Source organism: Daktulosphaira vitifoliae, unplaced genomic scaffold, assembly GCF_025091365.1.
Source record: "Daktulosphaira vitifoliae isolate Bord-2020 unplaced genomic scaffold, ASM2509136v1 Scaffold_5, whole genome shotgun sequence".
NCBI lineage: Eukaryota > Metazoa > Arthropoda > Insecta > Hemiptera > Phylloxeridae > Daktulosphaira > Daktulosphaira vitifoliae.
In genome coordinates, this window is record NW_026099576.1 from 16018832 (window position 1) to 16044338 (window position 25507).

The window sequence follows — 25507 nt, forward strand, 5'->3', positions numbered from 1 at the left end:
TAATAGAGTTTCAGATTAAGTTAGTTGGCTTAAGTACTCTTAGGTCTTTAATCTTCATAAAGATTCAGTTCCTTAAGTAAACTTACTAATAATCCTGTAGATTTATCGTTAAAATGTTTAATCTTTTATCATGTTTTACTTTTGATTTTGATTTTTGGTTTAGCAACTAAAACGTATACGTCGTTTATTTTTAATTACTGAATACACTACTTTTTAAAAGGCAAATAATTAATACTTTAAATACTAGTGCAACAACAATAATTATTATTGTTACATATGAAATATTTAAATTTTCCATAATACACTGTAACTATTTGTTAATGTTTGTTAAAGGAATATTACCAAAATCAAATGAACTTATATTAAGTATTATTTGTATTATAACATATTTCCTTAAAAATTAAAAAAACAAATTTGATCAGTCAATATTTTATCACTGTATAATTTATTTTAGTGTTTTTAATTAGTAAAAAGGATTACATTTTAATTTGACAATATATGGTGTTCAGTAAGGAAACAGTTCAATTTTTATAAACAATAGAATCCCATTTCCTTGCTCACTGATCACTCTATAGAATTCTTCATAATTGTCTCGTTACAATTTTACCCATAAGTAAAAAAATTAAAAATAAAAAAAGGTTTTCTTTGTATTTTTTTTAATCTCCATAATTTGTAATAATTTATCTAGAATCATAATTAGATTCTATTTCTTATAGAAATAGTAAAACTTTAACACATTCATGAAAAATATAATAATCAAAATGGTATAAAAAAACTCATACAATTAATGTAAGCTCACATTAATATACATAAGGATAAGTACATACAATACAAATAGATTCTTTAAATGAAAAATATTTGTCTTATATATAACTTAATATATGCTTAAAATCAAATCAAACATGTGTTAAAAATCTAAAGTGTTCCTTTTCCACAATTACGTTTTAACATTTTCATAATTATTGTGGGAACATTTTTATGTTTAAAATTGGGAAGACCTAAAAATTTTTTTTTCACACCCATTAACGATAGTTAAATAAATTAACTATACTTTTCAATTTTGCTGAATTATTTATATAGTTGGTAAATTCAAAATAATGTTAAAAAATAATTATTACTACTCCTTTAGAAAATATAAATGTGATATAAAAAATCTATTGTCCGAGAACCAAACGAGTACAAATTTCAAGTATTATAATAAGTATTGTAACATAGTTACAGTTGAATTTAATTAATTTGCAAATGAATGAATAATTTGTACAGAATGTATTTATCTTTTGCAGAAAAAGGTATTTCTTATTTGGCCAACTTATTCCAAATTAGACTTATTGAGAAATTGCATAGAATTAAACCAATTACCTTTTTTTTTTTAGTGTTATTCTTAAGAGTAAAAAGTTAGAATTGCTATTTAAAAATCGTATGTATAAGACAACGAGCAAAGAATTGATATTCAATTATTGTGTGCTCGTTTTTTTCCATTCAACACAGAATAACTATTACATGAAGAAAACTCAATTTTTTCATTACACTTGTTCGATAATATTTGGACACGACGACAATAACAAAAAGACGTCAACATGATGAGGGCCAAAAAAAATTCGTTATTATCGAGTTTATAGTCGGCGCCGAAGTGTGACGTCAGACCATATTGTTGTACTTTCATGTGGGTGGATGGGCGGCACGTAGATCGCCACCTGTTTAGGGAAACTGCTGTATAGTTGCAGCTCGAACGTTCTACCGATTATTCGCCACTTGTTGGATTAGCTTGTGTACATTCATCGTGACTGCATTTGTAAGTATAGTGTTTGTATTAAATAATTTTATTAACTATGAGGTTACATTTTAATGTGACAATTAATTTTTTTTAATTAAAAATGTTGGAACATGCGATACAGAAATAACTCTACTCAAAATTTCATAACAAACATTTTAAATAATTATCGTTTTGACACAATAATTGTAATTTTAAATAGAATATCGTTTTTAAATAAATTTTTATTACTACGCTAAATAATTTTTATTGCGCAAACATTAAAATTAATTAAAAAAAAATCCATATGAATAAATTTTAGTTTTAATGGTTGAACAGCTACCATTATTTTAATAATAGCTAAAAATTGTACATTAATAATGTTTCATTTGTTTTTAAGTTGAATCTTTAAACTAAAAATGTAATGAACACTACTTATCGATGGCAGTTAAAAAAGTCATGTTCCATGAGTATGACACTAAAATTGGTAACTAATACATTAAAAGCAACTAGTATAACTTTATTGAAATTCTATATTTATTCTTAATTGACAAGTTGGCATTTGGGTTAATATGTATTATAGTGTCGCGAAAACGATGAATTATTGCCTATGGGGTTAAGATTCAATTAATTAAATTGTAGTTGATAAAGTGTTGAGTTACGCGAATAAAAAAAGACTTGCTCAGTACTAAAATACGGAATATATTTTGCTGCTATTAAGTTTAGCAAGGTAATGTTAGAGAGTTGTTACTTAAGTTCGTTATTTGATCTTCAAGTTTCTCGTTCTCAAAGTTTTTTTTTTGGATTTGTTCAACACTAGTGAACACATAACGGCAACATGAAATATGATGTAGAGAACAAATTTTGAAAAGAAGATTATTAAAGAGTATAACAATCTTAAAATTAAAGCATACTTTAGACATTTTGTAATTTAGATGCTATAGACATTTTAAAAACAAGTAAAAAATGTTTATTTTAAGATAATATAGAGGAAGCTCAAGTAAATCGGATAGGTTAAGTTTAGGAGCAAGAAACTTATAAAGTGTTGTTACCCAACATTATTTAATGAATATTAAAATTGTAAAATCATCTCAAATTTTAAATTTTTCTATTAAAAGTTATTTTATATTCATGTGTAATAACTTATTATTAGAATGTTAAATATCTTTTTTAAAAATTAAAAATATTTTACTTTGCCCAAATACTCCAGTAATATATATATATTTTAAATGATTTCAATTTATTCCAATAAAATTTATCTTATTTGAAAATTAAAAATCGCTTTTTTATCTTTTACACGCAAAGAAACTTACTTCCACATTTTCAATTAAAATAGTTTTGTTACTGACTAATAGAAACTTTAGCAATGTGAAACATCGAATAAAATATTTTAAATGTATCTTAGACTAAGAATTTTTCAATCAATTTCATTAATAGATACCTCCGTAACGGTTTAACTTAAATAATTGTTTTAACCCGCCAAATTGTATTTATTCACTTTGCCTGAACCCATTTTTTTAAAATAAAACATTTATAACTATAATTACAGTCAATTAATTACACGTAGATCATTGAATATATAAAACCAACAACTGTTTAATTACTATTATGAAATGTAATTCATCGACAAAAAAAAATTATTCTATTATTAAAAAAATTATTGTTTTTCTCATCAAGACATTTTTTTTAAGACAAATAATTTTCCGAAAAATTATTAATAAATAATCGCCAAATAAATGGTATCCTGACAAGATATCACACGGTAATTCCAGTTAACGTTTACAAAATTTACATTTTGAGATACAAAATTATTCACTTTGTCCGGACTCTCTGCTTTATCACAATATCCCCTACAATATATTGCCAATAATCAAAAATCAAATATATATAGGAGGAAATTAATCGGCAAAGATTTAATTTATATGTTATTATATTATTCCGTATGTGTTTACTCAATCAATAATAATTTTATGTGTAAACTTTTTGAGTTCATTAATAATAGTTTAGAAAATATAAAATCTTTGTTACTCCAAGAGCTTATGAATAAATATATTTTTACGTGAGAGGAATTGTATAAAATATATTTTTAACAGAATAATTTATATTCAGATAACTGTGTTTTCAGGCACAGAGATTAATTACATTTTTTTTATAATTACTGCAAAATCCAAAGCCCTACAGCGTCCCGCAGGAGTCCTCAAAGGGCATTTTAAATCAAGTTTTTTAAACATTTAATTAAACATACCAAAACCATCATAGTTGTTATGATTACAATATTTGTTTATTCTTTACAATATAAAATTTAATCTATAAGGTTTTGTATATTATTTTGCATACTAAAAATACAAAACTAAGAAATCAAATAGACACTTGAAATATTAAAGACATTAAAATATTATTTAATACGGGTTGAAGTATACAAAAAAAAAAAGAAAACACATCAAATCTGAATTTGTGTAAATGTAGAAATCCATTAAGAAGTGAATAAAAGGACGACTGAATAATTTAGTGAATCTGTTAGGCCATTTTGATGGGTTTTAAAGTTAAGAATGATACTTAGTATATTTTAAGAGATTTCTAAGATTTTAAGAGTCACTAATTGATGATTCTTCTGAAAAAACTGTTATACTAAATCAATGTAAAATAATATTAGAATACTATAGTAGAGAAGTGAAATAGTTATTTACTAAATGAGTATCATCAATATAGGAACAATTAGAATGTTATTTTTAAATTAGGATCACTTTACTTAAGGACAATTTATATTAATATATGGAAAATATGTATTAAAATAAAATCAAAGGACATTTTTTTATTATGAATTCAAATTTTTAATACTTAAATATTATATAAAAATAAATAGCAACATTTTGTTTACGTTAATAAATATATTAATTATAATTTTTACAATTTCTACACTATTCGTAATATCAAATATTTTAATTTCGCTTGTTTTATATTTATATATTATTAATTGTCATTATTATTGACGATAATTATGAAATCCTATCTATATTTATTTAATTTATTTGATTCAATTAAAAATCAGTTTTTAATAATTTTAATAGTTACTATCATTTTTAGATACAGACTAGGGGTTATGAATATTATTAGTATTCCTATCCGTGTGTTATAATAAATACAGTCCATGGTTAAACACTACCTTATTCCTAACTTTGAAAAATCTTGAAACAATATTATCTTAAAAAGTAATAATTAAATACTAGTTATCTACCATATCAAATTTTAATTAACATATTCACCATTTGTTTGTATAACAATGATTGTAATACCCCTTTAAGTTTTTAAGACCACTAAAAACTGCCTGTTTGAAAATGACTTTTTTTTACAATTATCTTGATATTTAATTAGGTCCATATAATTAAATAAATCTTTATTCTGTATAACTTAATAAGAAAATCGTAGGTAGTAATCTTTATAAATCATACTGTATAAACAAATGTACAATTAAAAAAAGTGTTCAGAATGACTATATTTAATTTAACCCTAGGGTGAAATTAATCTTTTATTACTGTTAAAAAATTCTTACGATTGTTGCGAAACTATCCCAAGTCCTTCGTTACGTTAAATTATTTCAAATAAATTATTATTTTAATATTCGATATCTTGAATGTTTAATGATAAAAGAAGAGATATTAAAACTTAAGCCATAATGCATTTTGGAAAAGTAGCTTAATAAGAATTACGGTAGAGTTTGTTTTGGCTAGTTTCTATTTCTTTTTTGAAAATACTTAAAAATTAAATATAGCTTAATAAATAAACGAATTATGACATTTACTGTCCAAAATTAGTTTAAGGATGAAATATACGAGTTTTAAAAAGTATACAAAAGGCATTTCGTTTTATTTCACATTGACCATTACTATTATATGATTTAAATTATTGCTATTTATTCTTTTTTTCTTTAATAGTTTACATGATAGTATGATTCTTTTATTCATTTTTCTTGGTCTTACCATAAACAATACATCCATCCAACTAAACCCATCGAGCTTAATACAATGGTCTCGGCATTTAGAAGCTTAAAAAGCCTTTCTCATTTATCTCGGCGGGTATAATAGTGAAAACTGTTGTTATGTCACGCTGTGTGTGGGAGTAGAAGAACTTGTTACCGTAGCAACCAGATTTCCTACTATAAACGAAGCTATATATTAGATTATTACTATTATTATTATCGTCATTAACTAAAAGTTTTTTTTCTTGTGTCTATATGTTGTCAAAAGTAATACAATGTTAAATCTTGTAAACAAATATGCAGCTGTAATTTTAAATCAACAGATATCTAGATTTATAACTTAACCTATTAATAATTAACTTCAATGTATATTAATTAGGGTACTTAAATGTATTATTTTGCAGTTATAAAATGTAATTATTGAATTTGAGATTTGCGCGCACAAAACACGGTATTATCAATTGGGACGTGAAATTGAAAACTATAAAAATTATGTAATATTATTTTGTATTGTTGTTGATTCCCCCTTCCCCAAACAGAGAAAAACGACTATTAAAATTCAAATTAGCTTAAACAACCATTTTTATCCTGTGATTTTTTTTCTAATATTTCTAAAAATAGAATGTAGTCTAAGCTTCTTATTTTCGTACATTCACTTGAGCAATTTTAAAATTGTATTCTTATTTCTTTTACTATATGGTGACAATACCAAGCTTTCCCATTTTTTATAATTTTATAGTAATTACTTTCTGTTTTATTTTCTGAATATTTTTCAATGATGTATACGTAGCTAATTAATTTTCTTATTATTTACTACATTTTTGTCCATGTAAATCAAACCCAAATCTATTCAATTATTATTAGATACGTTAATTTTTTTGTAATTCAGCTACGAAACTATGTAGCTATATCCAAAACATAATGTGTTATCCTTATTAAATTATTAATTATCCTAATTATCCAAAAACAAGAACTACATCCAGAGATGTAATAGCCAATAAGATACAGAAAAATATACAAATGAATTCCTCCTTCTAGAGCCCTAACAATCCAATTAGTGAATAGCAGAAATATCTTTTATTAAATATTTATACGAGTATGATTTTTGTAGTATTCAAATCATATAATATGTGATTAAAATATGAAAATATTATTTTTGTGAGACAGATGTTAGATATCATACTTTTATACTCACAATGCTTCAAAATACAACAGTGTATTTTCCATTTCACTACAACAATCGGGGACGATTTCATAATTGGGTGGAGGAGTGTCTCTTCCCAAAGCATTCATCAATGAATGGGTTAACATTTTTAGTATAAATGTGAATTTTTAGCTCACTAAAGTACTTAATTTGACAAATTTATCGCCAAAAGTCGACATCACAATTCCCTAAAAATAATTTTTAGAATCACTCTTAACAACCACTCAATTTCATATATTAACCTAATTTTAAATAGTTTTATACAACTGTAGTAACAAAAAATAAAATAATGCTTAGTAAATAAGTGTACTGATAAATGTTTTTTTCTTTTATCTGACACTATAAAAGTTAATCTGTGATTTTATAATTGATTTTACCTTTTCAATAAAATTTCAGAATAAAATCTACATTTAAAATTATTAAAAATTATTGACAGGAACATTATTGTTTAAGACTTATTACTAAGTAAGAAAATATTATGACAGAATAACTAACATAAATAAACAATAATGTTGTTTACATCATTTTTACTAATTACAATCCCTTTTTGCGTATTCCTAATTATGCCTCTTTTGGTTGTCGTAAAGGCTTGCATATAGTGATAATTAAATCTCTTGTTTGTATTCGATTTTGTAATTTTATACAATGTAGTTAATGTTTATTTGAATACTCACTTTATAGAAATTTAGCTCATCTCGCGTCCAAATAAAAATAACATAATTTAATAAGTATTTACAAACTTGTTAAGTAAAGGCTTAAGTATTTACTAGTTCAACTTGTAATCTGACTGGTAACAATTAGGCGTCTATCAAAGTTCCCAGTATCTATAGAACGCTTAAAAACTACAAAAATAATTAAAATTCAATTAAAAATTGGTGCTTACATTTAACATTCAAGCCTAAAAAGACTAATAAATTGCTGAATATTATTACAGCCATGATTAATTATTGTCAATTCTGTTAAGTGCTTATAATACCAAACAAATTTAAAATCCACTAAAACAATAATAATGAAAGCAATCAGTCATTTTATAATCCACTAGATATTGATTTTGTATTTAAATCTAAATTATTAATAATTGAAAAACTTAATTTTTGTCATTTACTAGTTTATTCAGTATGTAGTCATCAATAACTTATGATAAATAATAGATTTTTATTAAACGATAAATTTAGTTTTAATGAAAATTTACACTAAGATTTTTTAATTTATTGCTCTTAGGTATTTCTATAAACCTTCGATTATGTTAACAAATAAATATATACCTAAGATAAATAATTACTTTTTTATTTTACATTCCACAATGAGTTAAATCGACCCCAACTTACTTTATTGTACAAATTGTTTATGTAAGTTATTTAGTCTGTAATCTATTTCAATATCTAATTGAACAATTACTCATACAGTTAACATTTTCTAATTTCAACTATTTAGTTTTTATACAGATAATATATTCACAGTAATAAACTATTCTTGAATATTTCAGTTCTTATTTAGTAAATTTATTTATTAACTATTGAAACTACTAAGAGTCAATTTAACATCATTTTCACTCTAATTAAAAATAATTATCTATAGAAATAACACTTGAAAGCTCATGAGCTCAAATAAGTACAAAAAAGAACAATCGAAATAACTATTTTAAGTATTTGATGAACATTATACCTTCGTGCTATTGTCTGTTGTATAAACAATATAATATAAAATATTAACTATATCATTTATTCAAAAGCTGAACAATATAATAATCGTATGATACTTTGATATTCAAACAATATACTCAAGATGTCTATAGCCTCACTAAATAAATAGAATTTTTTTGAAATAAATATAAAATGTTTTGATAAAAAGTTCAACAAGTTGGTAAGGAGTTTTTGATTTAAGATTAAAACTGTGTTTATGCTGACTTAATATTATTTAACCTATAGTGTATTTGCTTTGTTTTCTATAAACTGTTATTACAAATCAATAGAAGAAAGGAAACAATAGCAATCTAAAGAAAGACGAAATGTATGAAAAAGAAACAGCAATAACTACAGAACTAAAATACATACATTTGTTTTAAATAAAAGGATCATACAATGTCAGAATACATTGTTTGGTGTTAAAATAATATAATGTCTTTATATATAGATTAATCCGTAATCATATACTCCTTTATTATTTGCAATATAAAAAGAATAAAAAAAAAAAAAAATGCTTAGATTTTGCTAGTGTCATATATTTCTTAATTTATCAGTTATCAATTAATTTTTGGCATCTTCCCTTATGAAAAATAGGGAGTTTCAAAATGGTTTTTTTTATAGCAACATACATATTTAACTAGCTTATAAGATAGGAAATGATACTTTTATTGGTAAATTATATTAATTACAAATTCTTTAAAAATTTCGCTAAACAATTTTTTTTAAAAATTAAATATTGCGTTAACATATCCCAAAAATTACAAATGTTTATATTTTCTCTGAATTTTGACCTTAGAATTAATCATGTCATATAAAGTTCAAATTTCGCAGATAATACTTTTAGATCCATAGGAAAATAATTTCGGGTGGCATTCTTCAAATTTCAAAAAAAATCTTCATATATAAATAACGTGCATCCTACTATACTTATATAATTTTAAGCACAAATAAAATTATCAGCAAATCTGATGGAGTCCTCATACTTATAACTAAATGGGTACTGTTCATTTTTTCTAATTTTGAAAATAAAAAGTTTTTGTATTAGGGTTATTTTTTTCTTGTGCATTACATTCTAAAAAACTGACTCCGTCCTATAGACCAATTTAGTTTACTCTGAATATTCATAATTTTCATTTACTAGTTGGAATTACTTAGACTGACATTAAGATTTTTTTTCTTTTTGGTATAATAAAAATTTCCAGAAGTAATAAATAAAAAAACTTTAAATGGCTGTAAATCATCAAAAAATAATTTAATTAAATTGATTTACTTTCATGGTTTACATCAGATAAATATTTATATATATATATGGCAATAATCAAATACATGAAAAACTGCTCCATATTGAATCATTTTTTATAAAAGTGTCCTAATAATTTAAATGTTGACATTTTAAATAACGAACAGCTCTAAACTTCTTATTGTGTACCTATTTTCAATTTATTTAAACTACTTAAATAAAATATTGTTTCAAAAATATAAAATTTAATTTCACAAATAACTATGTTTAAATAATATTAAAATTAAAATCTTAGTTAAGTTTTTGAATAATACGCAAAATACGAGATGATTAAAAAACAATTATTTAACAGACCCTTAGTCTTTAATGCATTAATTCCGTATAATATAGTTTTGTTTATTAATACAAGGTACGCATTTAATTTTAAACGAACGTTTGAACAGCTGTTTAGTGATGTTTACAGTTAGTATCATTTAGCATGTAAATGTAAAATGGTACAGGAAAATGTATATTTATACCAACTTAATTCGTATTTTGACAATAGTATGTTATTATTATAATTAGGTAGACTGTATAATATATTTCACTTGTTGGGCCATACCACAATTATTAATCAAATATGTTGATTGTCGTACAATATACTATTAAAATAATTACTAGAATTTCAAATATATGAAAACTTTAAGACTTGTAAAAATATACGTTATTTACTTTCTCATTATACGCATGTTCTGCTCATAAAATTAAAAATGATTAATTTATCTTTTATTTGACTTAATGGACTACAAATCTGTAGTCCGTTGATTCAAAAAATTTAGATACGTACCTTTAAAATGTTCGTTTTTATTTTTTGAAGTCAACCTCCACAAATACTATTTTATGTGCGAACAACACACAATATTACATTTGTTTGTTAACGTTCTTATACTTTTAACATTTTATAAGATTTAAGAAAGTAAAACCTTGTCAAAGTTGTCATAGAGTCCATAGAGAATAGTTTCATTCTAGAAGTCTGCTTACATGTTTTGGTCCAGTAAGGAATTCTTCATCTAATATTTTTCTGGTAATATTAATGTTTACTATTTTGGTACTTATAGTACAACTATTCAGTTGTAATAACATTTTTTATGCAAAAGGATACTAAAATCTAAAAATATAGTTTTAAAATAAAATAGTTTTGCAATGTGACATCTTAATAGTAATTTATGACGTTTATCATAATTTTTTATTTTTCAATTTTTATTAAGATAAAATGGCAATCTATTCATTCTACTCACCGAGGAACCTTTATTAATCCAGCGCCTATTATTCCCATTAATTTCAAGCATAAATTGTACATTAAATGTATGTACATTACTATCTCGTTTTGTGATCTTATAGCCAATATGTGAAAAACGAAATAGAATATAAATGGATTTTTATAACAGTCCGGCGCTGTAGGCGGAAATGCTAGACAGTTTGACAAATAGAAAGAACCACGATACCGTTAAATAGGTCGAAAAGTTTGGATCACATATAAAGATAAAGTTCTTATATGTGTGCGAGTGAAAGTAGCAAGCAGGAAATTTGTTTTTCACCCTTTATCATGGTGGACTTCATCACTAGTGACACTTTGTTTAAAGTCTGTGTTTAGATGTTTGTTTTATTTATTTTTTTAGTACCAATGTGAACATAATAATATTCATTCGTAATCCCTATCTCCATGGTGACTGATACGATGTCTCCCTATCGTCCTTCGATTAAATTTCCCATTTTGTGTGTATTTCAATCAATTGAACCAACATGAGGTCCATACAATTGTACGTATTAAAAAAGAATCATTCATACATTAAATTTGATTAAATTATATAAATAAATAATACAAAAACTAATAAATATTTATTAGACAATACAAAATTACAAAATAAATTACTTTAAATTAATTTTTTATTGTAAAAATATATCCGTATAAAACTGTACATTTATTAGTAATTAAAGATTACAGGTGTGGCTTAGACTGAATAACAATAAAAAAAAAAATTAAATGCGGAAGGTGAATATTTCCCCTATGTTATTAATGTTACTTAGTTATTTTACTTTGATAACTCAATATTAGTTATTAAATAAAAAATACTACACTTATTTTTAGTTATATTGTAGTAAATATTCAAATATTAATTTAACTCTTAAAATTATATTAAAAATAATTGAATATTCCGTAAGAAATATAACAAGAGTTGCAAAAAATTGCTTTTACATTGTCCTAAAAAATTAATTTATATAATTAATGACATTGAAACTTTTTACAATGAAAATGTTTTATAATACATATTAATATAGTTCTATTGATTACAGAGAAGAATCACATATCTCATATTTCAAATTTTCATGTCTTAAAGTTGATAATTGAAGATGACATTTTTCAACCATATTAAATTATTTTTACATTACAATGGCTATTTATTAATAAACAGAGAAATTAATCCATTTGATCAATTATCAGTTTATAGTTATTAGTAATAAAGTTTACCTATATTATAAAATACATGTTTAAAATTCATAAATTATTGGTTTAAAAATCAGTAAATACTAGAAAAATAGAAAAGGTGGGTTTTAAATTGATACCATTCAATCTTAATTTATTCTCGGATCCTATAAAAATTCTATATATATAAACAAACTTTTATTTTTATTATGATGTAAAAGAAAAATTAATTAAAATATGTATCATTTATAATTTATAGATCGAAAGTGTTACAATTAATGACATAATTTTTCCTCATCTTTAAGTTAGGGTTATTATTGATCAACTATTTGAATAACAGATATATAGTTTCTATACTGCTTCCTCTCTAAAAGTTTTCATAACTAATCAATAATGATTATTGTCAAACGAAATAAAAAAAAAGTAACTACTTTTGAGTTTTGACATGTATAAAACGAGTTATGACCCTAATAGATTATTTTTAAGACTGTCCAGACAGCATAATTCTCTTAAGCATAGTACGATTGCATAGTTGTCAAAGTGACAACCTACACATGAATAGTTACCAAAAAATTTACACCAGTAAAATATATTTTTACAACAATTGATGTTTTATCGTTTCAATTATGGTTACACTAATTCATTTAGGCTTAAAATTAAGGATCTTCATAAGAAATAATGGACATTTTTTTAAAGTGATCAATCTGATCTTATCTATTCTGTCTTACAATTTTAGGATATAACAGCTTATTTAGAAGGGCTTACGATTTTAATATATAGCGGCAGATTGATGAAAAAAAATTTACAAATTCATATTATTGTTCATTAACATGAAATGTGCCATGTAAAAATTTGATTCCGCTCGTGGTAATCCCCCCAATAGTTTATTTTTAGCATAAACTATCGAATAGTTTTAAAAACTATTCAAATTGTGTTTACACAACCGAATAGTTTATTTTAGCATAAACTATCAAATATTTAAAAAACTATTCGAATAGTTTAAAAACTATTTGAATGGATTGTGTAACTATCGAATGTTTTTACTATTTGAATAGTTTTTGAATGACTATCGAATAGTTCGATAGTTACTATTCAATATTCCCCTCACTACTATATACGGTGTTTCAGGACTAAGTGATAACGCTTATAACTTTTGATATAATTATCATTTTGTTGAATATTTTTTATAATAATAAATTCCTTCTTAGACTACGTTTAAACCGTTTTTTCTTTTTGTTATTTATTACTCATAAAAAAATTAAATAAAAGCAAAAAAAATTTTTTTTTTTTTTAATTTTAAAATAGCTATTTGTTTTACAAAAATTTTGGTCGGATAATTAATGTTTTAGAATAAGTATCCGTTGAGTTACCAACATTTTAAAACATAAAGTATGTATATAGTGAGGTTAGGTGCACTTATACTGGTGTATATTAATAATACATACACCCAGAGAAAAACCTCGATCTATATAATAAATTCATTGTTCAATTTGATAAATATATCATTACTATTGAATCAATGATATATTTATCAATATGATATTTTTTTTTCTTGTCTTGAACAATAATTATTTATAAAAATAGTTATTTTGTTCGTATTAATAAAACATTATCATAAACCCTTGATAAAATTTCTCTTTCAATTTTGATTGAGGTTTTTCTTTGGGTGTACACCACCTGTGCTACATATCTACTATATGTATTGAAATGCACGTAACAAAATAAATAATTGTCCTAAAATTGTTAACGAATAATTAAAATTTTTCATAAAAAGGGACTAAAAATAATAAAATGTACTATAATCAGTGGTGTACTAAAGATTTTTTAATAGAATACCAAACAAAATTTCAGTAACCTTTTATTATATTAAATTTAATGTAGTTTATTATATTAAATATAATTATTTTATGTTACTAGTTATTGACATATTAATTTAAATGCAATAGACTTGCAGTAAAATGAGATCTGATCCATCCAACGAAACAGATGAAACTAGAAATGTGTTAACAATTACTGGATTAACATGCCGTAAGTCAGCTCGAACATCCTGTCAACGGGAACTCGAACTTACCGACTCCTCATCAGTATGTGAAAATTTTATTATAAACAGATTATTTTCTATTATAATATGATGAAGAATACTTAGCGGAAATGAATCTATAATAGATAAGTGATGATACGTGTACTGGTTCAGATGGACAAAGTCGCAGTGTCAGCATGGGCAGAACGGGCAGTCGGAGAAAACGTAAAACCAGTGGCAAAGATAAAAACGTTAGAAGACTGGAAAGCAATGAGAGAGAAAGACTTCGTATGCATAGTATCAATGACGCTTTCCAGGTACTAAAATCGATTAAATACATAATTGGCTGTTAAAAAGAAATTTTTTTAAAACCGGAAACAACAAATATGTAGAATATTTTTTTTATTTTATATTTGATTATGAAATTAATACGAATGCGTTAAACAATGATAGTTTTAATGATCTAAAAAAAGTTATTATTACAATCTAAATGTATAATTATGTATCGAACTATTACGCTAGAAACCTAAATGTACAACATTTAAAGCTAAAATATCTATCTAATATTTCAATTTGTTTTAATTTCAATTTAATTTTCGAAATATAAACTTTATTAAGTAAGGTTTGGTCTAGAAAAATACTTAGAAAAACTATAGAAGTTTTTTCAGAATAACATCAAAAATGAAAGTTTGTCACTTAAGTTAAATTTTGTATTGATTAAAAATTATTCTAATTGTTAGCGAAAACATGATTGATAAGTTAAGTAATTGTGGTGTATTCAATATTTAAACATAAAATGAAAACTTTAAACATAAGAGTAATTAAACTTTTTTTCTTAGTATTAAAGAGGTAGAGTTTAAAAAAGTAATAGTACATTAGTATTGTCGTTAATATACGTAAGTAGAATTTTCTGGCACAGTTTTAAATCCAAATTCGTCAACATGTAGCCATATTGATACATGTTGGTAGTATTATAAAAAATTGTCAGTAAGAACTATAAAGCTTTGCCAATCAATTTTCTAATATAACCTCCTAAGGTATATGGAGTATTTGGAGTATGGAGTATAAGGTATTTGTGGTCACAAACCACTCGATTACTCACAAAATAAATACAATATTGGAAAAATAATTATTGATATATTTTAGTTACATATATTTCTTGATTTATCAGCTAATAATTACTTTTTAGAATCATCCCTTATAACTTAAAGGGGTTTCAACTTTATCTTTTTAAATGGAAACATACATATTTAACTAACTTATAAAATAGGAAATAATCTAATTAAGAAAATTACTAGTCGATAACAACTTCTGGACTAGTATACCGAAAGTCATTCTCATTTTTATACCGTAGTGGGACGTTGAGTACAACCGGGAAAAGACTAGTAATAAAAATAGTAGCATCTACTCCTCACCTCCAGTCATTAATTAAATTGTTAATAATTATGAGTAACTAAAATATATCAAAAATAAATATATAACTAGTTTAACTCGAAAATTATTTATTCAATACTGTATTTACTTTGAGATTAATAGAGAGGTTTATGATAAACCGATCATCGATATATATATATATATATATTATATACTTTTATTTCAAATAAAGAAAATAAAGTTTTGTGTAATCATGCTTAAAGATATTTCCTTCGTATTAATATCAATATACTTGTAATGGTAAAACAATAGATTTATTTATTTATATTATTCATATTATAATAAAAATTAAATTGATATAATATTAATTATTTTTAATTGAAATGAATGTAAAAAATGTAATTATTTAAAGATAACAGTTAAATATAATATAACTTGTATCATTTGACGTTAAACTATTTTCTTAATTATATTTAAGAAAACAAATATTTATACAATTTTGATCAAGTTAACTTATGGATATCAGTTGTAAAAGTTTAGTTGTTTTATTTCGAAAAGGTTTTCAACAAAAGATAGGAACTATCTTAAAAAAAGTATTTACTTAAAAAGTGAAGTACACTCTTACGAAGCAGTAAGTTATAGAAAGAAGGATGATTTGTCTATATGTCACCACAGAAGATGAAATAAACGATTATATACTTTACCTGTTACTATAGCAACTAAGAGAAACTCAATTTCTACACGCATAAAGAGGAAAGAGTAGGACATTTCTTGTTGTTTTAATTACGCAAAAACGTTATATCGTGTATTTGATGGACATTGTATGATTAAACATCAAAATTGTAGTTTATATATTAACATCATTGATCATCAAATTCAAATTTACACTCAAGCTAAAGGTACCTAACCTCATAATAACAACAGAAAATGAAAATAGATTTTCAATCAAAATTTACATAAATGATATTTTTATAAATTTCGATGTTGAAAACATTAATAGTTAGAAATTTGATTTACTTTCTACATTATTTTATAAAAATAACTGGGCTCCCAACCTCGATATTTTTAAATCCTACCCTAAATATAACCTTTGTTTATTCATTGTTTTAGACATTAAAAAATCACGGTTCTAACTGACTGAAATGCCAATAATCTTTTAAGTATTTCATTTCTCGTTAATTTTTATTGGATGTAAAAAATTTTGACAAAATTTATTTATTTATAATTATTGTTCACGTATATATTTAATGTTTTAGTCACTTCGAGAAGTCATACCACACGTTAAAAAAGATAGACGTTTGTCAAAAATCGAGACTTTGACATTGGCAAAAAATTACATCATAGCTCTAACAAAAATCATATGTGAAATGAGAGGTGAACTAAACCCTTTCAAAGATCCTGAAAAAGTTGATGAAGAAAAAGTTTACATACACCAACAGTTACAAATAGCACTCCAAAAAGACTCGGACGAGACCTTATAAGCGCTCATAATGTCATTGAACTAACTTTAGAAACAATTTAAGATAGGTTTTTAATAAAAGATATAATTTATAATTTAATTTAATTTATTTAATCATAATTAAATATAACCTATTGTTAAACAACGATTTGTGTAAATGGTGAGATGGAAAAATATATTTTTTGTAAATGTATTAACGTTAATATAAAGTTGCGTAATAAGAATATTTTATCTTTAATATTTAAATAAAGATTAATTATAAACACAAAATTTTAATTAATATAAATAGTTAATTATTTTAAGTAAAAATTTTAATATTTATATTTATAAATATATTTATTTTAAAAATTAAATAATGATATTCACACAAAATAGCATTCCTTAAAATTAAAAAAAAAATTATCAATTTTAATACTTAGTAACTATTAATCTAATTAAATTCAATTTAAATTTTGTAAATAATTAGCTAAAAAGAAAATCTTTAATCTCAACTTAATCTTTCATTGCTACGTCTTTAACTTTCTGTATTTTTATCCATCGCTAACTATAACAGAGTAATAGAAGTAGTTTAATATTTATACATTAAGTTATGCATACACTCTAGTCTGTACATAATTTTAATTATAAGGAAGGGCGGTAAATAGTGCGCACTAAAAATCGATAACTATAATTTAGGGAATCAATTTATTTATCCGGGTTAAGCTATTCCAGATAATTTTTAACCCAAAAGGAAATTATCAAAAAAGCTAAAGTACTCTGTTCCCTAAAAACTACCATAATTTAGCTCATCAAAAGAAATTAAACGGTTTGTGATAATTTCAAATTAAAAAAAATCAATGCGAATCAGTGATCTAGAAACAGATTAAAAGCACATCATGAGTTTAAAGGGCCCATCACAAATTTTACTAGTGATTACTCGTTACAAACATTACAAATCATTACTAGTGCACACATAGTTTTTCGGGGTTTTTTTTTTGTTCGTCACTTTTTTATGGTAGTATAGTATATAGATCTTAATCCATAAACTTAGTAAAGATGCATATTCTCTTTTTCAAAAAATACTTAAAAATTATAAACCTGTATATTTGACAGTTAATTACTAAAAGGTAGTAATGATATAAATTTAGGTTTGAAGATAGTATGAATATATTAGCTTACAGTTTTAGTTTTTTCTTGAGTGCGCTTCATTCCTCTATGAAACTCGATGTATAACTTAAAATTCTTAACAATTATATTATAATAAACTATTAATTGTATCAATATAATTTTATAATTGAATATAATATATTGATTAATAAAAATATAAATCGCGAGTCATGTTCATTACCCAATATTAGAACAATACCCAAGATAACTGGAGTTAAAGCAAACTTATAGGAACTTATTCCCAGCAAAAATCAAAATAGATAATATAATCGACATAATATGTGATAAATTAAAAAACATGGTCCATGCTTAGCTGGTATAAAAATGTATATTAACTCTGTTTATATTCTAAGTAAAAAATTATTGTCAAAAATTGAAAACTAGCTTAAACATTAAAAAACTTGTTTTATATCCCCTATTATAAATCTTCTAAATACGTCCCCATTAACAAATAATTGTACTTTTAACTATCTTTCAAATTAAAATATTTATTTAGCAAGTAAAACGCACCACTTAATAAAGTATTGCTTATGTTGCCTCTTGCGATTGTTTCAACCAGTGGCCTACTCAGAATTTTACATTAGATACATAAGAAAAATGTTTTCTACCACCATCAAGTAAGATAAAAATTCATTATTTTCATCTTGGAAATGATTTTTATCCTCTCCCTAAGCTCGCTTGAAATTGCAACATTGTACGATAAATATAGGACTCGTGATCTATAGATTTTAGAAACTTATGTGAAACTTACCTTTAGACTATTATTTTTAAAAATAGATGTTAAATCATCAAAAAAATGTCCTATAAAAAAGTTGTTTGTTGTAAATACGATGTTTTAACGAAACAATTATTTGACCAACTCAAATATATAATCTTAATCTCTCAAATGTTTTTCTGAATTCATACTCTTGAAAAATATCATACGTTTTGTGTACGAACAACGGAATGCAGAATACTAGCACAAACTGTACTTTCTCCATGTATAAAAAATTCAAAAGAAAATAACAATTGATTGTTAAAAATAGCAAAAAAAAAATGAATTTGACTGTAAAATAATATAAGCAATAACTTAATATTGACATAGATTTCAGAACCAACAGATAAGAATTCCAATAAATAATAATAAAAACTACAATCTTCTAATATTTAACCTATAAATTATCTATTATTTTCCATGTTTACAATACTAACTATTTGAAAATGCATTCTGCTATTTATAATTAGCGGTTAAATTATATCCTACGGTTAAGTAATGACCAATTTATGTGAAACATTCATAATGATGTTACCCATGGTAATATTAAAAATAATGTTATTAAATCATTGAAAATAATTATAATATTGTATAACATTATATATAACTTATTATAACCATTAGACTATAAGAAATTATTTTGTTATTATTAGTTATCATTGTAAATGTTTTATAAATTTCTCCTAGACGTGCAATTTATATATTATATATATTTAATAATTTAAAAAGATATACCAAATAAATAAATCTATAAAAAAATAATCATATTTTCTTCAAATATATTATCAATGTTGAATTGAAGTCCACTGAAGTCAACTGGAAATATAGGATTTCAAAACATTTAAAGGGATCGTTTCGAGCATTGGAACTTTAACTCTTATACAATTTTGATTATAAATATCTAAAGATACTACTTTAAAACATATTTTATAATGTTTAAAATAGAATTTGTTTTAAATTTCGCAATTACTGAAAATTTTGTCATTTAAGATTAAAATTTAAATAATCGTAAAATTAAAAAAAAACTGCAGCACAGTGGGGTCGCGGCACAGTATAGACGTGACATAGTTGGGGCATAGTATAGACGATATCTGACTGTGATTAAAATCACTATCATAAGAAACACTTCGATGCAAATCTGTAGATAGAGTTTAATTTTAAGAAATTGATGAATTATTAAAAAAGCAACATAAACTCTTATTTCCTTAATTATATCCTAATTAGTGGTTCTTTGGTTTAAAAGTATAATATATGAATAAATACTTATTATAGTCATTAAATTTAGTTAGAAATTGATATTCGATAATTTAATATTGTAATTTATAAGGAGAAATTATAAAAATAATAAAGTAGTCATATATTTCCTTACTTTTAACGCGTACAAAAATTTAAAGGGCTTAATGCAATACTATTCAATAAAAACTGTTAGTTACTTATGAATAAATACGCTGGACTACAAGAAACTTTCATCAAAAGCAAAAGTATACTTTTCTTTTTCAACTTTTCATGCTGTTTTCAAATCTGCAATAAAACATTTTCTATCAGTTTTAATTTTTCATATTATTACTAACTAGTAAATAATGAGTATTTACATATAAAAAAAATAATTAAAACAAAAATAAAATTGTTTTTAAATTAATACTAACGTTGATATTTATTATGTTAAAAATAATCAATGCAAAATGACATTATAACCTATATTTTTGGTCCTTTAAAATTGTTTTTGTGAAAGTTTATAATAAAAAAAGTTAAATTTGCTACCATAACTTTTAGCACAACTTACAAGTTTGAAATCGACATCATTTAATTGAAAATTTTATGAGAATTAAAAAAATGTTATTGTTAAGATTAATGTGCAGTCAGTAAATTTTATAATTTAAAGTAAATTTATCAGAAAAGCTCAATATTTGTTTGAAATTTTATCGTAAAAATAGGTCGAGTGAGATATGAGAAATTAAGTGATAGCCCCAAAAAAAACCATATAGTAAAATAATTTTAATGTAAATTAGAAATTTCTTCTAACTAGGGCAGACTACAATGATAGGATCCTTGATCTATATTAAAGTTATTGAATCTAAATGAGATAAAAATCAAATGACTTAAAAATATTTTTCTAACTCAAAAAGAATTAAGAAAAAAAATTTTAAATCACAGGTGGGTTTGAACCTTGTACCCCAAATGCGTAAGTGTTACCGGCTTGGCAACCGTTCCTTGCATTTGTCTATTGAAAACAATGGTAATTTAAGCTAATTCAAATTTCAAAGTCATTTTTCTTGACTTAAAAAAGCAACAAAATTTAAATAAGTTTAACTTTCTATGCTATGTTAATTAGACTTATGACAATCTGTGTACTACCCTTGTCAAGTATTTTAAAATAAAATAAAATACAAAATCGAATATTTTAACACAAAAATAACATGTTTTTGAATACGGTGACAATATTTACCATAAAGACAAGACCAGAGGTCAATTTTTTTTTCAAATTGAAGTATATTGTTTTATTTATATTGATCTTGTTTAATATATATATCAAAGTGTCAGTATTTCCGAAACATATTAAAAAATTAAGTTTAAAAGTTAATTTTTGTAAAAAAAATTCTCTTTTCGAAACCCCCCTGTAGGTAGGTAAAGAAGCAAATGTTCACAAAAATATATCAAATAATAGATAAATACCTAAGGTATCAAAAATAAAAATTATATTGATTAGTTCATTTTTAAAAAAGTTAACACAGTTTTAAGAAAAAAAAATTGAAAAAATGTCGATAATTACCAATTTTTAAAATTGTAATTTATTGGGGGATTTCCCCCATTTACGGGAAACGAGGGAAATTTTTTCAATTTTTGAGGGTAATGAACTCGACTAGATATAATTTGTGATCTTTTGACGTATTATTCATCAAAATCGGTCCAGTGAGATATGAGATTGAGTGGTAACAGACACAAAAAAAACACATCATAGTAAAGTAACGAAGCTAAAACTTTAGATTAAAGTAATTTTTTACTTAATTCATGATAAATATAGGAATAGTAAAAATATTTGTCACTCCTTGCTCTGTAACAAGCGCCTTCGCTTGAATGGTAAAATTTTTCGGCTGTTGTACGCCATAGTTTTTTATTACTTGTTTATTGTACCCTTGTGCTCAAAGTTTACGTGCCCTTGCACGGCACTAGTGATTGGTCTCTGAGCATCACTAGACATTATCATTGCCGTAGTCTGTTCTCATCTGCCATTACGTGCCTGGATTTACACTCTGACTCGTCATACTCAGATGTTCGACACCATTACCACAAGATCTCATACAGTCCATTCATCAATATCAACAACGTCATCTATACAGCTGAGTTTTATATTATTTTTAATATTATTTATTGTTTGTTTTAATTGAGATTTGTTTTATGCCGCTTCGCCGGCTACTAGTATTTAAGGGCCCCCCTATGACCCCTTAAATTTAAGATACTCTCTAAGGAATTTCTAATATATGTGATTATTTGTTATTTAATTATTGTCTACTTTCGTTTACTTATTGGATGTATAGTTAGCCGTCATCTCCTAGGTGACCCAATCCCGCATCAATAATAACGTTTTTTAAACAGGCTTAAGGTAAAACGGCATTCTAGTGCGGTGCACAACTAGCCGTCCTACGGTCTAGCTGCCTCGTATGCATCAGCTTTAATGACATTAATTTTTTTTCAATCATAAAACATCTTATGGAGTCCAGTCATGGATCTGATAACATGATTTAGGTAAGTCGGGCCTGCTCGACTTACTCGCTGGACATGCCACTGGAAGTAGTTGTTCCTCCAGAATCTCGTTCTAATATTTATAACTAAGTTTCATATATGTTGAAGATGTTATTAATAAAATAATTAACAAATATTTTTTAAGTATAGAATACAGTTTTATTTATTTAAAAAAACAATTGACATTGTTAATTTACAAATGAAATTTGTCTTATTGTATGAGAATAAAATAAATAAACAAAATTTTAAAATTAAATAAGAAAATTAACAAAATAAACAAGTAAAAGTTAACAATAATAAAAATTGAACAAGTGTTCATGAAACGAAACACATAAATGTGTAATAAATAAAAAAAAACTTAAGTGTTTAAAATAATCTACCACAAATAAGTGAAAAACAAATGTTGCAGATTTTGAAAATATTTAAGCATCGACTCACTGAAAACTCCGTCGTAAGGAGCGATTGCGGCGTGACGATGGGCAACTTGGATATAACGATCCGCTAGTATAACGTCGAATTAAATTCATTTTAAACATCAACATCTTGTTTCTACCTGCTACAGATTCCATCTGATCAGCTATATCCCGAAGCCTGCTGAATATAAATAGTCCGTGATTGTTTAAGATGCTGGGCTCAGACGAGGTAGATTGCGGAATGACCAATTGGATCAAGGTATGCGAAAATTCCCACACTGATCTAATATTCCGCATATTTTGTGTTTCTTCGGCATCATAATTGTCAAGGTAGACGTCCATAACGCGGAAAATGTTCATCCTTTGATCTTTTAAACAGTCTCGCAACACGACGGAGGTGGTACAGGGAGGCTGAGATGGATTGTTTGATTCCATTTCTCTCAAATCATCATTAATTAGTTTGATCACCACTCGATAAATTTTGTCGGTCTTAATGAGGAGTTCGATCAACTTGTCCCGGCCTCCTTCGATCTGCTTGGTTACTTCTGCAATTTTCTTATTTTGCGATTCCATAATGACCTTGTTGAATAGCTTGATTTATACAAAATACAAAATGAATTCACGATGACAAATTGACAGTTCACAAGTAACGGCAGACCGTAAACTCTCATTGAATGTTTACCGTATATATAGGAAAAAAAATTCCAGTCACTTAGCAACACTTTAGTTAAAATAATAGATTTTACATATACGATTTTATTTTCAGCTAGCACACATTATTATTTTATTTACGGCCATTATATTTTATTATTTTACTTTCAACCAGAAGTATAAACGTTATTTTTTTTATAAAATTTTTATTTTCAATTTCACCTAGTGGTTGACGATAAATTTTAGCATATTAAAATCTAGTGGCGTGTCCAGGATTAAAATTCACACCAGCCCCGGTTATAATTATTGTAATTTTTATCTATAGGATTGAAACTAAGGCCTCTCCGGGGGCATATTAATGACGTTTATTTTGCTATCGTATATTCGTTTTTTTTTAAACACTTCATAGGGATCGTGNTTTTTTAAAACACTTCATAGGGATCGAGCCTAGAAACTTAATAGATCTGAAAATTGGTCGGGTAGACCAACAGATCTACCATGCATACTCGCTGGTAGGCCACTGCATATATGATATTTGAATAATTGAAAAATTAAGTGTAATTATNATATTTGAATAATTGAAATATTAAGTGTAATTATAATAAATAATTACTTTAATAATCCAGTTACAGTTTATATTAACTGTACACACTTATTTGCCAGTTATATACTATGAAAAACATGGTTTGTTATCTGTATTTTTAATAGTTTGATTGGGTCAATGTATTACTTTTTAATGAAACCATTGAGTTCTCATAATAATTAAGCAAATTCAAATTTTAGAAAATTTGGTTTTAGTAGGAGCATCTATGATTAATAATAAATTTAGACAATGTAGTTATATGTTTAGTATGTTGACTGGTGAAAGTGACTTTTTTTATAAATAAAAAAAGAATAGATGTTTCCCGCCTAATGAATTAATTTTATGAAATAATATAGTTAAGACTTACCTCAAGGGGGTACTAAGCATTTAGTACTACGGGTTTAGCGAACCTGGGGCCCTGAGCTACCCTCTCCATGGGTATAATGGAGTTGGCGATAGGCTAACAACCTATCATGTAAAAATCCCTTGTTCAGGAATCAAATATAAATTTGCCTCGGAATTGTGGATCAAAGGACTTTAGACTGGAAAACTGGAAATCGGCATTACGTTTTGAAACCTGAAATGTACGCACTTTATTTAAACCTGGAGTAGTAGGAACAATAGTTAGAGAGATAGAAAGATACAAGTTAGGAGTAGTGGCACTACAGGAAATGAGGTGGCAAGATACGGGCTCAATACAAATAAGTAATACAACGTTATTTTTTGGTGCTTGTGACGGAAGAAGACAAGCTGGAAGTGGATTCGCGGTTAATAACTAGCTACTAGCAGCGGTAAAAAGTTTTAAAGTTATAAACCCTAGATTAACGATGTTGACACTGGATAAAAAATGGTTTGAAGTAGTCTTCGTAAATGGGCATGCTCCCACAGAGGACAAGGATGAAAATGAAAAAGATGATTTCTACTCGTTGTTAAACAGTATATTGTGTGAGATACCAAGAGGCTGTGTACATATTAGGAGATTTTAACGCAAAAATCGGACGTGAAGAATGTTTTAAGCCGATAATAGGAGGGCATAGTCTACACCAT

General features: G+C 25.2%; 1 protein-coding gene across 1 annotated transcript; it reads left to right on the plus strand.

The window, feature by feature from the left end:
• Positions 1-1708: 1708 nt before the first annotated feature.
• LOC126907080 (protein dimmed-like) lies at positions 1709-17446 on the plus strand. The gene is made up of 4 exons (XM_050688106.1): positions 1709-1792; positions 14266-14403; positions 14486-14656; positions 16970-17446. The coding sequence occupies exons 2-4, from the start codon at positions 14278-14280 to the stop codon at positions 17192-17194; spliced, it is 522 nt and encodes a 173-aa protein (XP_050544063.1). The 5' UTR covers positions 1709-1792; positions 14266-14277; the 3' UTR covers positions 17195-17446.
• Positions 17447-25507: the final 8061 nt, after the last annotated feature.